The sequence below is a fragment of the Lutra lutra genome, chromosome 15 (assembly GCF_902655055.1).
Source record: "Lutra lutra chromosome 15, mLutLut1.2, whole genome shotgun sequence".
Lineage (NCBI taxonomy): Eukaryota > Metazoa > Chordata > Mammalia > Carnivora > Mustelidae > Lutra > Lutra lutra.
In genome coordinates this window covers 1,708,627-1,723,548 of record NC_062292.1, presented here as the reverse complement: position 1 = coordinate 1,723,548, position 14,922 = coordinate 1,708,627, and the positions used below count along the sequence as shown (strand labels likewise).

At 41.2% G+C, this 14,922-nt stretch overlaps 1 protein-coding gene across 13 annotated transcripts in view; it reads left to right on the top strand.

Annotated features, from left to right (window-relative positions):
• Positions 1 to 14,922, top strand: part of CCDC181 (coiled-coil domain containing 181) — a 56,314-nt gene that overhangs the window by 20,748 nt on the left and 20,644 nt on the right. For 11 of the 13 annotated variants that reach the window (XR_007122930.1, XR_007122931.1, XR_007122932.1 and 8 more), the window contains exons 2-3: positions 4,745 to 4,884; positions 8,575 to 9,519. Coding sequence is in view for 10 of the 13 variants with exons in the window: in XM_047703750.1 (XP_047559706.1) it covers positions 4,745 to 4,884; positions 8,575 to 9,519 (1,085 nt within the window). In the remaining 3 variants the exon portion in view is untranslated. Of the gene's footprint in view, positions 1 to 1,477; positions 1,633 to 2,919; positions 2,927 to 4,744; positions 4,885 to 8,574; positions 9,520 to 14,922 lie in introns of those variants that run through there. The other 2 variants (XM_047703751.1, XM_047703752.1) reach the window with 2 other exon arrangements.

The window sequence follows — 14,922 nt, the reverse complement described above, 5'->3', positions numbered from 1 at the left end:
CGTCAGCCGACGACGCCGGGAGTCCGGCTGCGGGCCCGAGTCAGGAGCACCGTGCGACCAGGTCCTCACGCCGCGGGGAGCGACGCGTGTGTCGCGGGATTCCGGACGCGGCTGCGGGACTGGGGGGGCGGCCCGACGCGGGGTCAGCCGTGCTCGAGCGCTTCTTCTGAAGGAAACCCCCGGTTGTCTTCGACCGTGAACCGGCTGCTTTCGGGGGGCGGCGCGGAGGCCCCGGCGCAGGCTCGCGCGAAGGTCCGGTCCCTGCGGGGCGAAGGAGCTGCTGTCCGCGTCTCAGCGCAGTGCGGCGGCCGATCCGTCCCGAGCCTTTCGCACCGTCCCCTGCGGGTAAAACCGGAATTTAACGGCGAACCCCGGGGACTGAGTCGGTGACCGAGACGCTGCGGTTCGCGCTGGACGACCGCGGCCGGCGCCGGGGGTGGCGGTGCGGGAGCGGAGGCTTGGGGACCCCGCGACGCGCTGGAAGCGGCGTCAGGGACTTGGTGCCGGGAGTTGCGGCTCGCGGTCTCGGTGTCCCTGGCGGCCAGCCGGGCGGCTCCGGCGGTGCGGGGACGGCGTGTGGCCTGCGCCCTCGCCCGCTCCCCGAGCCGCTGCGGCGGGGGCTCCTCTGCAGTGCGGGCGCCGTCGTGCGACTTAACGAGTCTGGCGTGTGGTCACCGCGTCTTCACTGATTGTGCCGCGTCTTGTAGCGTGAAATTCGAGTCTTCACGGGGCGAGATTCTCGGGACTCAGAAGGCGTCGCCGGCAGAAGGGCTCAGGCGGCCGCCCGGGTCGCTGTAGGAGACGAGCACAGGCCAGCGGGCCTCGCAGCACTTGCGCGGCCCGAACGTGTCAGGGTTGCGCCTTCCAAGCCCGTGGGTCCGAAGAGAAACCGGACGTGCTCGGGCCCCTGTGAGGGTGAAAAACGGTGTCATTGGCGTTCGCGTGTCGGGTTTCAGTTCGCGCTGCTCTGTCCGTGGCGCCCCGCCTCGACCCGGTGGCTGGTTAGACGCCGAGCGGGAGGGTCAGCCTGTCCCGCAGCGAGGCGGTGGTACATAAACTCCCTCTGCGGTACTTACTGATTTGGTTTCTCTGGGTTTCCTCGAAGTGTTGTTGCTCTCAGCCTTTGCTTTACGAATTACTGAAACCTTGCCTTGAGTTCTTCAGGAAAGTCCATTTTGTATTCTTAGTACAAAAGGCGTGAATATCTAGAAGGAATTATAGTCCAGCCGATACATTGGAAATAGTTATTTATTCCATTGAATAATTAGATTGAATGATTAACTTTCCGGTACATAAAACCAACTTTGTCTTGAGAGGGGGAAGGGTACCGGTACCAAGCACTATTCCGAGAAAAGAGGACATTTTAGTGAACTGGACAAGAACTTTTTAAGCCTTGGATTTAATTATTCAGGCACACATCATTTGTTTCAGATTAAGCTTATCATGATACTATGCATTCCCTTTTAAATTCTCTTGCTTTTCATGAGTTGGCAATTATTTGCTAATTGGCAACTTATAAAAAGCTTAAAATCAATCTTAAGGGTCATCTAGCTCAGCGGTTTTGCTTTAAGGCTCTTTGAGTTGACAAGGAATGCAACACTTCTAATAGGCAACTCCATTTCAGGACAAAAGGTAAATTCTGTTTTATTATGTTTTTCATCTTATTATTTATTTATTTATTTATTTACGATTTTATTTATTTATTTGACAGATAACAAGTAGGCAGAAAGGCAGGCAGAGAGAGGGAGAAGCAGGCTCCCCGCTGAGCAGAGAGCCCTGGGGTCATGACCTGAGCCAAAGGCAGAGGCTCAATCCACTGAGCCACCCAGGCGCCCCTTATTGTTATTTTTTAAAAAGATTTTATTTATTGGAGAGAGAGCATGAGTGGAGTCAGGGGCAGAGAGAGAGGCAGACTTACTGCTGAACAGGGACCCTGACGTGGGTCTTGATCCCTGGACTCGAGGATCATGACCTGAGCAGAAGGCAGATGCCCAACCAATCGAGCCACCCAGGCGCCCTATTTTATGATTTTTTAAAAAAGATTTTATTTTTTATTTGAGAGAGAGAAGGAGAAAGCATGAGCATGGGGAGGGGGAGAGGGAGAAGCGGACTAACTCCCTGGTGAGGAGGGAGCCTACCCCAGGGCTAGATCCCAGGACCTTGACATCATGACCTAATCTCCTGTATAGGCGCTACTGTAAATTTTGCTTTAAACTGCCAAAATTTTCCCCTGACTTTCCAGTCCTTAACACTAGTCTTACTCTTTGAAGGTATCTAAGTCCAGTCCTCCTTTCCTAGCAGCCATTTAAGCAATGTAAAGCAGAGGCACCTGGGTGGCCCAGTTCATAAAGCGTCTGCCTTTGGCTTGGGTCCTGAGCTCAGGGTCCTGGGATTGAGCCCTGCATTGTGCTTCCTGCTCGGTGGGGAGTCTGCTTCACCCACTCTTCTGTGCTCACGCTCTCTCTCTCTCTTTCAAATAAATAAATGAATAAAATCTTTAAACAAACCATGTAAAGCAGTTGTAATGACTCTTGTGTTTTCTTTAGGATAATATTCCCAGGGTTTTCAGGTATTCCTGAGAGGCTGGTTCTAAGGCATTTTACTCATTTTACGGTGCTTCCCGCTTTCTGTATGTCTCACCCATAGTCTTAGCTTGGAGTTTATTCACATTTTGGGTGTCCTCATCATTCTTGTAACTCATTTGAACCTTCTGTTCACTAAAACCTATTACAGTGTTTTTCATACACGGTATTGCAAAGCCTCATCTCTTTACTTAGCTAGTGCTTGTGTAGCTCCTGGAAGATGTTCTCCCACGTGCTTTCACTATTATCTGATGACGAACAGCGGAAGGAAAAGAATGTGTATCTCCCTTCAGTAAAATTGGCACCAGGTTAGGTAGTCCTGTCAAGGGTTTGCAAGTAGTACAGTGAAGCCAATGGCCAAAACAAAGCATGGACAATTTATTAATTCAGACAAAATAGCTCTCATTTTATATCCTAAAAAAATGTGTTCTTGACTTCTGTACTTTCTGCCTCCAAAAGGGTTTTAGGCAATTTATTCTTGGTGTAGGATCAAGAGAAGGTTCCTGGGCATAGAAACAGGTGTACAAACAGGGTCCCAGGTGTTTGAGACCCTGAAGATGAGATTCCTATTGTTCTTTCGAAATTGAACCTGAAATTCTACATACACTTAGAGAGCATTGCTCTTTTTGTTTTTTTTTAATAGTTGCAGATTACTGCTCTATATTTCTACCTCTGGCTGCTTTATGACAATTTTCCCTCAACCTTATCTGTCAGAACAGATAATCTGACATCAGATTGACCCCTTATCACTGCTTCCAGATTCTTCCAGATTCTTCAGGAGCACATCATGTTCAGGCCTCTCTGAACAATTCCATGCACTTCCATGTTTGTTTGCTGTTTCTCATGGTGTTCTCTTCGTCTGAAATAACTAACAAACTCTTGTACTCAGTATTCAAAGCCCGTCTCAGCTTTCCTTGGTATTTCCAACTTTACACAGAGTTAATTTTTTTTATTCTTCTTCCCATTGTTTTATATATATATGTATATATATCCCATTTACCTACATTTTTAATTTGCTTTTATCTATATTTTAAATTTGTGGGTTTTGTTTATTCTGTACCATATGGGAAACACCTCAAGAGCATAGGCCTATTTTATAATCTTTATGAGAATGTATATAGGAATGTTGTAGGTGCTTAACAAATGTCTATCAAAATTATAATACATGTATAGACACACACACACACACACACATGTTGTATACTCACCCACATATACAAACACCAGATAGTATAGATTTATTTGCTTCTTTTGTTTGGAGAATTACACATATAACAATTCTCAGGGCTAGGAACTGACCTCAATTTATAGATAACTTTAGAATGGTTCTCTTAAAAGTGGCTGAGTTTATACACCATCTTCACAAACACTAACTTTATTTGCCACTGTTTCCAGGTAGTATTAGATATCACATTTTGGTTTTGTTGGTGAAAAATACATCTCAGTTGGAGTTAAAAACAGTTTGGCTTTTGTGGAAATTAACATTTACAATAGTTGAGAATCAACTTCACTTAGCTGAAAAGCTCTCAGATCACACGTTATAATTACGCCATATAAACTACTAGAAGGATTAAAAAACTGAGGACATTTCCTCCCCTATTTGAAATTTTACTTCTCTTTTACAAAAGATCTACATTTGTACCTGTTTTTGCTCATTGAAAGAAATCTGAAGAGGATTTTTGCTTTCATGAAGCAGTAATTGCTTCTTTGCTTTATGCCATTTTAGCTTTTAAAAGATTTCATAGGAATGCTCTACTTTCAGAGAGCAGAGGAAACCCTGTATTTGGGTTTTTTTGAGCATAAAAAATTGTGAACAAGTGTGACTTAAAAGCTGAGTCGTCTGCTCTGACCTGGGCAAGACATGTCAGTGATTGGCAGGGGATGTGGAAAATCCTGTTCTAAGCCTCAGATAATCTTCTTATCCACCTTTTTTAGTCTCCTTGTAAATGAGAGCCCCCTTGTAAATGGGAGACAGGAGTGGGGGAGATGCTGTTTAGGAGCAGTACATCTAGAAAATGTCTCTCTTTTAAGGTATACAGCTATATGTGTATTCTGCATGCTTTGTGTTTCTGTGTGTTGATTTGCTTATCCTGTTAAGCTCCATACTCCTTGCTCCCTGTAAAGTTGACATAACATATGCCTTATCTTTTTAAATCTTCTAGCATTATTCTTTAACAAACGGAAAATGGATGAAAATAAAGATATGGACTCAAAAGAAAATGGAGAATATGAAGACGATTTTGAAAAGGACCTGGAATGGTTAATTAATGAAAAAGAAAAAAGTGGTACCAGCATAATAGAGGTATATATAAATTGCCAACAGCATTCATAATAATTTCATTAACTAAGTGCTTTGTAATTCTTGAAGAGTTTTGCATATATTATGTCATCTAAACCTCACAAAATTCCTTTGATAAAAATAGAACAAATATCAATATTTCCTCCTTAGAGATGAGAATATTGAAGTGTAAAGAGCTTACATGTTGTATTTTAAGACAAGGGCTAATATAGTGAGAGATGAGAGAACAGGGATTAAGTTAGCATTTAATAAGGTTTAAGTTATAATTGAAATTATAATTTATATAATATAAAAATATGATTTATTTGTACCAAAATAAAAACAAGTACAATTAATTTCTACTTTATATAACTTGGGTAAATGGGGTTATACTTTTAATATAAATGAAAATAAAGCAAAGTCTCAAAAGACATGGTCTTTTAGCTAATATTTGAAACCTTAAGACTGAATTAGCTCTTCAGAGGAATGAATGTAGAAAGGAATGTAGAATCAAAACAGCCATAGGAATACCTGTAGGAAGAGGTGGATTGCTGTATTTCCTTAGCAGAGATCTAGCAATGCTCTGCAGATTAGGAAAAAGTGGATCTACTAAATACGATCATATAGTATTTATCAGACCTGTAGAACAGAAATCCAGGAAAATGAACCAATGCCTGGATCACAGTTCTTCTTCTCTCTTTATATTTATTTATATCTATGTATATGGTGTGTATGTGTATCTATACATAATTTGTGTGGGCGTGTGTGTGTGTGTGTGTGTATTCATAGGTGTATATATGCTTTTGTATATATGCATGAAATCAGAGTCAGTAAGTAGGAAAGTAATGAAGAAAAGATGTAAGACTTCTATAAGAATAGGTGACTTTAGGACAGAGAGCTCAGTAATTACACCAGAAGTCAGATTGAAGAAGGTTAAAGAAAAGAATATAGAGAAAGAAAGCAGCAAGTCTTACATCACAAATTTCTCTTGGTTCCATTTTGCTTTCTTATGCAATGGGGAGGACAAATGGAATTATATTTGAAAAAAGCAATAAAGTAAAAAGTTAAGATTTTTCTAAGATGGCCTTTAAATGGGAGTTTTATGCATCTTTAACAGAAAAATAATCAGAATGAGTACAGGCAGAGATGCCCAGAGTGGTAAGGTTGAACCAAAGTCTCATTACTGGAGGGGTATGAGATCCAGAGCACACAGTGGTAGAATTAGAGAAGCAATGATCATGATTCATTGTCTCCTTTCTTAATTCATTTAAAAATATTGTAGTCGCTTGCCAGTATCAGAGGCTGTTCTGGGTGCTGGGGATAAAACAGTGGGCAAAACAGAGCACGCTCATCAATCTTACTCATTCCAGGGGATGATTATAAGCACGTCTTCGGTTGAGGCTGGCAGGGAAAACGGATAATAGAGATAGAGACGGGGATGAGGACTGGGGGGAAATTTCATTGTAAAAAGTGGTAGTTTTATTGCAGAGGGTTTTTTATTTTTCATTTTTTTTTTACTTCTTTCACAGTGGGTTTTAAAAAGAAGTGAAAGTCAAAGAATAATCAGGAAACAGATGCTGTCGAAATGAACCACAGAGTCAAATATGGTTTAAAAAAAAAACAATTTCAATGCAGAGATCTTGGTTTAATCTCACTTACTTGTTATACATTTTTTTTTTAAGATTTTATTCTTTTTTTTAACATTCTTTTTTTTTTTTTTAATTTCTTTACAGCGTAACAGAATTCATTGTTTATGCACCACACCCAGTGCTCCATGCCATACGTGCCCTCCATAATACCCACCACCTGGCTCCCCCAACCTCCCACCCCCCGCCCCTTCAAAACTCTCAGATTGTTTTTCAGAGTCCATAGTCTCTCATGGTTCATCTCCCCTTCCAATTTCACTCATCTCCCTTCTCCTCTCCATCTCCCTATGTCCTCCATGTTATTCCTTATGCTCCACAAATAAGTGAAACCATATGATACTTGACTCTCTCTGCTTGACTTATTTCACTCAGCATAATCTCTTCCATCTCTTCTGTCTCTTCCATCCATGTTGCTACAAAAGTTGGGTATTCATCCTTTCTGATGGAAGCATCATACTCCATAGTGTATATGGACCCCATCTTCCTTATCCATTCGTCCATTGAAGGGCATCTTGGTTTTTTCCACAGTTTGGCGACCGTGGCCATTGCTGCTATAAACATTGGGGTACAGATGGCCCTTCTTTTCACTACATCTGTATCGTTGGGGTAAATACCCAGTAGTGAAATTGCAGGGTCATAGGGAAGCTCTATTTTTAATTTCTTAAGGAATCTCCACACTGTTCTCCAAAGTGGCTGCACCAGCTTGCATTCCCACCAACAGTGTAAGAGGGTTCCCCTTTCTCCACATCCTCTCCAACACACGTTGTTTCCTGACTTGTTAGACATTTTAATGGGCCAGGTTGATGTGCTTATCAGACATCTAGCAATGCTGTGCAGGTTAGGAAGAGGCCGCTATCAGAGAAGATGATCTTGGAGCAAGTAAAAGAGGAAGAGAATTTTAATTTTAAGGAGTTGCAGAGAGCAGCAAGTAGCACTTCCCACAGACATGTTCTAGGAGGGAGAGTTGTCTGAGAGCAAGAAAAAGTATTGCCAGTAAAGTGTTTGTTTGGTCGGTGAGTCTGTTTGTATGTGGGAGATGTGAGGTAGGAAGCCTTTCATTCGACACAGCAGATGGAGCACAGGGTTTGTGACACGCCAAGACAAGTCTATGTGGAATTGTTCCTTGGTTTCCTTGGTCTATGTGAAATGCTGTTCTTGTGGAATTATACTTTTTAAAAAAAAAATTGTTGTTTATTTATTTGAGAGGGAGAGGGAGGGAGAAAGGAATTATGCTTTTTTTTTTTTAAAGACTTTATTTATTTATTTGATAGAGACACAGTGAGAGAGGGAGCACAGGCAGGGGGAGTGAGAGAGGGAGAAGCAGGCCTCCTGCCAGGCAAGGAGCCTGATATGGGCTTGATCCCAGGACCCTGGGATCATGACCCAAGCCGAAGGCAGGCGCCCAAGGACTCGGCCACCCAGGCGCCCCGGAATTATGCCTTCTTAATGTAAAACCAAGTTATGTGATGGTGTTTAGCCTAGATTATTGGGGCCTCTGAGTATAGTTGAGGAAGGAAAATGTCATCCAGAGATAAAAATTAACCTGGAATTTGGGTATACATCCTGCAGAAAATAGCAATAATCTGAAAAGATTATAAGAACCTCAAAATGATTAGAACTTGACCAAAGACTGATTTAATGATTCTGGAAAGAAAGATACCTTTTTGAAGAATACAAATATTATAAGGAGAAAACATTAAAAAATTTTTTCTTAAAATTTAAAGGGAGGAAAATTTTATAGAGGAAGAATGTTGAAATAATAATGACTTATTTGTAATTACCTTTCATTCACTAGCATGAACATTTAAAAAAATATTAATATAGCATTTAGCAACATCAAATTCAGATTTAGGGTTAAATTTCTCCCAAAGTGCTGTTGTCACGTGTATTTCCCTTGGGATGCTCATAAACATGAATTAGACTATGATGAGCAGAGTGTAAAATAAGCATGTGCATTTTCCCATTCATAAGATACATTGCATGAATATGAAATTCATTTCGGATTAGCTACATATTCATGAACAAAGAGTCTCAATTTTTACTCAAGAGAACTTCATATTTTTTTTAGATGGCTTGTGGGAATGAAGAGAATATTAACCAAGAATTAAAAGCCAATGAAACAGAAATAGAACACACCGAACATTCTGATCTTGACAAATCTTCGAAGGATGAGCTTTCACCAAGAAGAAATGACTTCATTTCTGTACCGAGTATTCAACCTTTGGATCCCATATCAGATTCAGATAGTGAAAACTCTTTCCAAGAATCCAGAGTGGAAAGCCAGAGAGACCTGGAAGAGGAAGAGGATGAGGAAGTAAGGAGATACATTATGGAGAAAATTATACAAGCCAACAAGATCCTACAGAATCAAGAACCTGTGAATGATAAAAGAGAGCGAAAACTCAAGTTCAAAGACAAGTTAATTGATCTGGAAGTTCCTCCACTGGAAGACACGGACACCCACAAAAATTATTTTGAAAATGAAAGTAGTATGTCAGGAAAACTGTCACAGTTATGTATTTCCAATGAATTTGGACAGGAAAATGTGCTCCTGTCACTAACTGATGGAAACTGTGAAGAAAACAAGGATAGGAAAATACTAGTAGAGAGAGATGGAAAGTTTGAACTTCTGAATTTACAAGACTTTGAGAGTCAGCGGTTTTTGCCCCCCATTCATGCTCATAGTACAGAAAATGAACCTCATCAGTTGTCCCCCAGATCTTCCAACTCAAGTGTCAATGGGGTGAAGAAGGAAGAGTCTATAGCAAGGATTCATGCTGTTGCTCACTCATCAGCAGAAGAGCCACTGGCTTACATCCCTCAGCCACCGCCCAACCCCAAGACACGCCCGAGCTCTGCTGTCAACTCAGATCGAAGTAAGGGTAATGGGAAATCTAATCACAGGACGCAGTCTGCAAATGTATCTCCGGTGACCTCAACATACTGTCTTTCCCCTCGACAGAAAGAACTGCAAAAACGGCTAGAACTGAAGAGAGAAAAGCTAAAGAGAGAGGTGAGGACATAAGGGTGCGTCCTATTAAAAGCACTATGTATCTTCGTGTTTTAGAAATGCCGTAGGAATTAGAATGGTTCCTCAAACTATTGGATATACTTGCTTGCTTGTTTTGTTTTTCTGTTAGATTAAGTGGTTAAATATTAAGAATGTGTCTTTATGGGATAAATACCATAATTATTTTGGTCCTTTCTTATAAGGATCACGAAGCATTGTAATGAATAACTTGCGTTAGAGGTAGGGATCTCAGGGAGGACATCATCTGATCCTTTCATTTTAAAGATGGGGCTCAGGAAAGTGACTGTTCAAAGTAATATTGGTGTGATAAGGTGGAAATCAGATGTCAGGTGGAAAAATGAAGGCATAAATTTATTGGGATTTGGGAGGCAACGAATTTGGATTTGGATTATAATTCTTTGATTTATGGGTGTATGTGTTTTCCTATATCTTCCATGCCTGTAATTCCTTGATTTCAGGGATTTTAGTTTTAGATTAAGAATAGAGCCTACTAATCTTAACAAAGTATTTCCAAAATGCCATATAGAATCCCATATAGAATCCCGGATGATGATGATGATGGTTTTGTTCTGTTGATCAAGAAGAGGCTGTGAAGTAACTACAGCATTTTCTGTGCTCTTAGGGATTGCAATCCAGGAGACACAGAGTCCGCCTCAATCAGAAGTGTGTTCTGAACAGTCAGGGAGTACAGGCCTATAAAGGCAAAAACCCACAAGGTTACACAACTTCTTTTTAAAGACTTAGGATGGGTGATGGCAGAGTTTAAGCTGACTATCTAATACACATTGGCTGTGTAGCTAACAGGTATTATTTCAGTCCGAAGCACCAGGTGGTGATGGTGTTGGGGGGCAGTTACAATGGACAAGTTGCAGCTGATAAAAGTCAAAAGTTCATGGTGGGCTGAGAATTGAAACATGAGAGCTGAAATAGGAGACATGCATAGGCCTCACTTCCTCAGTGTTCTTTCTTTTTTAAGATTTTATTTATTTATTTATTTGACAGAGAGAGAGAGCGAGAGAGATCACAAGTAGGCAGAGAGGCAGGCAGAGAGAGAGAGGAGGAAGCAGGCTCCCCGCGGAGCAGAGAGCCTGATGCGGGGCTCGATCCCAGGACCCTGAGATCATGACTTGAGCCGAAGGCAGAGGTTTAACCTGTTGAGCCACCCAGGCGCTCCTCTCAGTGTTCTTTCAGCTCTGTTGGAGTGGCTCTCTTAGCAATGCTTACTTCATTTGAATCTTCTTTCACATTTCCCCCTTCTCATCAAGATCTCTCTGGTAAGAAAGCATCAGTGACAAATTTTTATGATCATGCAGTCCCCTTTTCTTTGTCCGAGTGGTTGGCAACCTGCCATTTGGCCCCATCATGTCTCCTGGAGGCCAGAGTCTCACAGTGGCTGATACGCGATATTGTTCGGTAAGCGTGCTAGCTGAAAGTCTTACAGCTACATTTGAGTAATGGGGAGATTTGAGGAAATAAGGTTTAGAACTTAGTTAGGTTCTCTTTTTTTTTCACTTAAAGGGTAGACCTGATGAATGGTTTTGAGTCTTTGAACGAACACCCTCTGAGTTCTGACAGGCTTTGGCACACTGGCCGTGAAAAGCATTGATGGTGTGATGATAATGAATATAGAACAAATTAAAGCAATGAGAAGTATGATAATTTGTAGCCCAGATCTTAAAATGGTCCCCATTCTGGTCAGGAGCCAACTAAGGATATCCGAGAGTCCGAAATCTAACCAGAGGTTTTAGAGGATGGGATTCGAGATTCAGCAAGCTTAAAAATCTTAGTTCTACTGATGGGAAGTTCTACCCATGTACAGCAAGAAGTCTCAAGCAAATAAGCTAATGCTGTGCTCTTACCGGGGACAACATGAGGTAGAGTATCCAAGGACTTCCTTTGGCTTTAACGGCTCAGGGAGTGGACCTGGCAATTCTGCTGATGGTCCAAGAAAGGTTTCTGATCATGTCCTCACTCCAGCCAGCAACTGAAGATCCTCCTTAATTGGGACCCTCACTAGGGTTTATCTCTCATGGGAGACCACGCCTTAAGAAAGTCCACACCTATTATCTTTATATTCAGAGGAGTTTAGGGTGGGTCTGGATGGCCATTTTCTTTCAGTTCTTTTAGGGCAAAGACTTTAGGGGAAAGACTTCTTAGCTCTATGCTTAGTTCCTGTGTGGTCTCCTTTAGTAATCGAGTTAAGGACAGAAAAAGGGGAAGTTAGATATCCCAGGAGACACTGTCCTGCCATTCTTCAGCTGTGTAGGCAGCAGATGCCAAGATTCTCCCCTGTAAGTGCAGACAAAACTGTGTCCCGTAGGAGTGCAAAGTGTCTCTGCTTAGGTCTGGTTATTTATGGACTCATTTTTTGGTACAGAGGGCATCGAGGAGAAAGCAGGGGTCTGTTTCATTTGAGCAGACAGAAAGAGGATGTGTTTTGGGTATCAGCTGAAAGAACCTTTTGCAAGTGTGGTATTGCGGCTAGAAAGGCCTATTGGAGAACACTTACACTTTTTATTTGTGCTTTGGCATGTCCACAAGAGTCAAATATAGGAGGCTTATAGCTCTTGATAAATTGTTGGACAACTAGAAATATTTTTCCCTGGTATTTTGGGTGGTTCAAGTGAAGCAAAGGGGATTTCCTTTTCTGGGAGGCAAAACTATTTTAACTTGATCGGTGAGATCAGAGGGGGCAATCTGGTGGATAGTGAAGTTAGGGAGAAGGGTGAAGTTATAAATGAGATGACCAAGAGTCTCCTGGTCTTCCATAGTGGGCTGAGAAAGACATTCAGCCGGAAAGGTTACCAGATAAAACTTGCTATGGCTTGGGTTATTTGAATTATGGCATTTGTCTACCATTTAGTTCCTCGAATTTGGGTAATAATAAGCAGGATCAGAAAGTATTTAATGTTTTGAAAACAATCAAACAGACTCAAGTAGTCCAAAATCACTGGGTACAAATAGGATTAACAAGAGTGCTAAAATGCCTACTACAAGAATTATTCCAAATATTTCGTGAACATTAAGCATTAGTAGGAGTCTTTGGTGAGTTTATACAAGCTCGGTCATGACTCAGGAAAGCTGTCTCTCTACTTCAGGTACCAAGTGCTTCTTGTCCAGATTGTTGATTTTGTGTGGGTCTGGATATTTTTTGTTTGAGATCTTCAGTGGGATGTCCAGTCAGGTGAAGATGCCTTTTTTTTTTTTTTTTTAATGAGAAATGTTAATCCACAGGTCAGTGCCTTTAAATTTAATAGCACAGGGGTTAGTTAACAATACCTGATATGGCCCTTTCCAGTCAGGCTGCAGGGCATCCTTGTGAAGGTGACATTTCCAGGAAACAAATCTCCAGGTGCGAGATTATGATATTAAAGATCTTTATCTCCTGTGAGTGTGCTGCGGAAGGATTGCTCTGTGAGGCTGGTATTATTTCCAAAGACCTTGATAAGGTCTTCGTGATAGATTAGGACATTTCCTTTCAGTAGGGCAGGTTCATACATCCCTTGGTCATCCTCACAGGTGTTCTGGTAATGATTTCCAAGGGAGACAAGTAGTGTTTACCAAATGGAGTGGATCTTAGGTTAATAATACCAAGGGAAGGGCTATAGACCAAAGCATATTGAAAGATTAGTAGTAAATTATGGGCATCTGGGTGGCTCAGTTAGTTAAGCAAATGCCTTCAGCTCAGGTCATAATCCCGGAGTCCCAGGATTGAGTCCCGCATAGGGCTCCCAGCTCCATGGGGAGTCTGCTTCTCCCTCTGACCTTCTCCCCTCGTGTTCTCTCTCACTCTCTCAAATAAATAAATAAAATCTTAAAAAAATGTTTTTAAAAAATAAATATTTAGTAAGTTTTGTCAATTGTCAATTGTCTTTATTCCATTTGTGTTTGTCCTACAGTGCCAGAGTATTAGGGATGGTATATGCAATGAAAGTGTTGTGATACTGACTGGCTGTGGCAGATGGCCTGTAATATTTGTCCTGTGAAATGGCTCCCTCAGTCATTGTGAAGTTCTGAGGGTATTCCCCAGTTTGGAGTTATTTTCTCCAATAATATTTACCATAGAGCCGGGGCTGTAGCTCTATGACTACGAAAGGCTTTTGTTTGGTGAGAAAACATACAAACCATTACAAAACATAGTTGCATTGAGTTGGTAGCAGATGGACAAAATCCAACTGCCATAAATCAAAGAGCCTAGATGGTAAGGGAAGATGTCCCTGTCATCAGAAGGTAAAGGTAACAGAGTAGCAGGGTTTAGAGAATGATAATATGCAATAATGACATTTGGGGAAGACAGCAAGAGGGTTTCATAAAAAGTTAATATACTGGAAGACAGATGCTGAGTATGATGAGTATGATAGTGGAGTTTGCAATGGGAGTTGCTTATTTTTGTGACATACATTTTAAAATGGTGATTGATCACATTATTATCAGGAAATACTCAGATTTCTATGGATTTCACACAATTTTTAGAACAATGCATACCTATACAGATGTTATAGGAAGAAAGTATAGTATTATTTTTTATTTGACAATGCTTTCCATGTGATTTAACATATCAAGTAAGCCTATTAGGTTCTCTGGAATTTTCCAGATCAAAAATACCTCATTTTAGAAGTTGACTTTGGGGAGTTTATTAAAAATGTCAAAAGGTTTGGACACTTAACCCAATAGGATCACAGAAAATTATAAAACCATATTTAATAATCCATTTAACCAAAATAATCTTCAGGACAAATACAGAAGATCATACATGCTACAAAAACCTTAGCTGTTCTTCTCCGAGAAGACTCAGCTTTCCCAAGTAATCAAAGATGTGATAAAGACAAAACAGAATCTGTTTCCTAGGCAGACTACTTAGAAGTAAAGAAACTTTTTGTACAATCTGTTACGAAGAACAGGCCAACAATTTGAGAAAATTTTGTCCTTTTAACAGAGAAAACCAAAATCTTGAACTAGTGTACTTTTCACATTTCTTTCATTTTTAAAAAATATTTTATTTATTTGGCAGACAGAAATCCCAAGTAGGCAGAGAGGCAAGCAGAGAGAGGGGGGAAGCAGGCTCCCCACCGAGCAGAGAGCCTGATGCGGGACTCGATCCCAGGACCCTGAGATCACGACCTGAGCCGAAGGCAGAGGCCTCAACCCACTGAGCCACCCAGGTGCCCCTCATATTTCTTTCATTTTGAAATGGAACTTTAAATAAATTGATTTTAGTCTTAGCCAGCTTGATCGCACATAAAATTCCTTTTCCAAGATTTCTTTCCTATAAACCTCTGTGCCTATTTTAGTTTGTCTGTTGCTCCTTCTCTTTCTGAAATAACTAGCTTTAGGACAAAATCACTTTCATTTCCCTCAACAAAATGCATTTCCATTTCCCATACC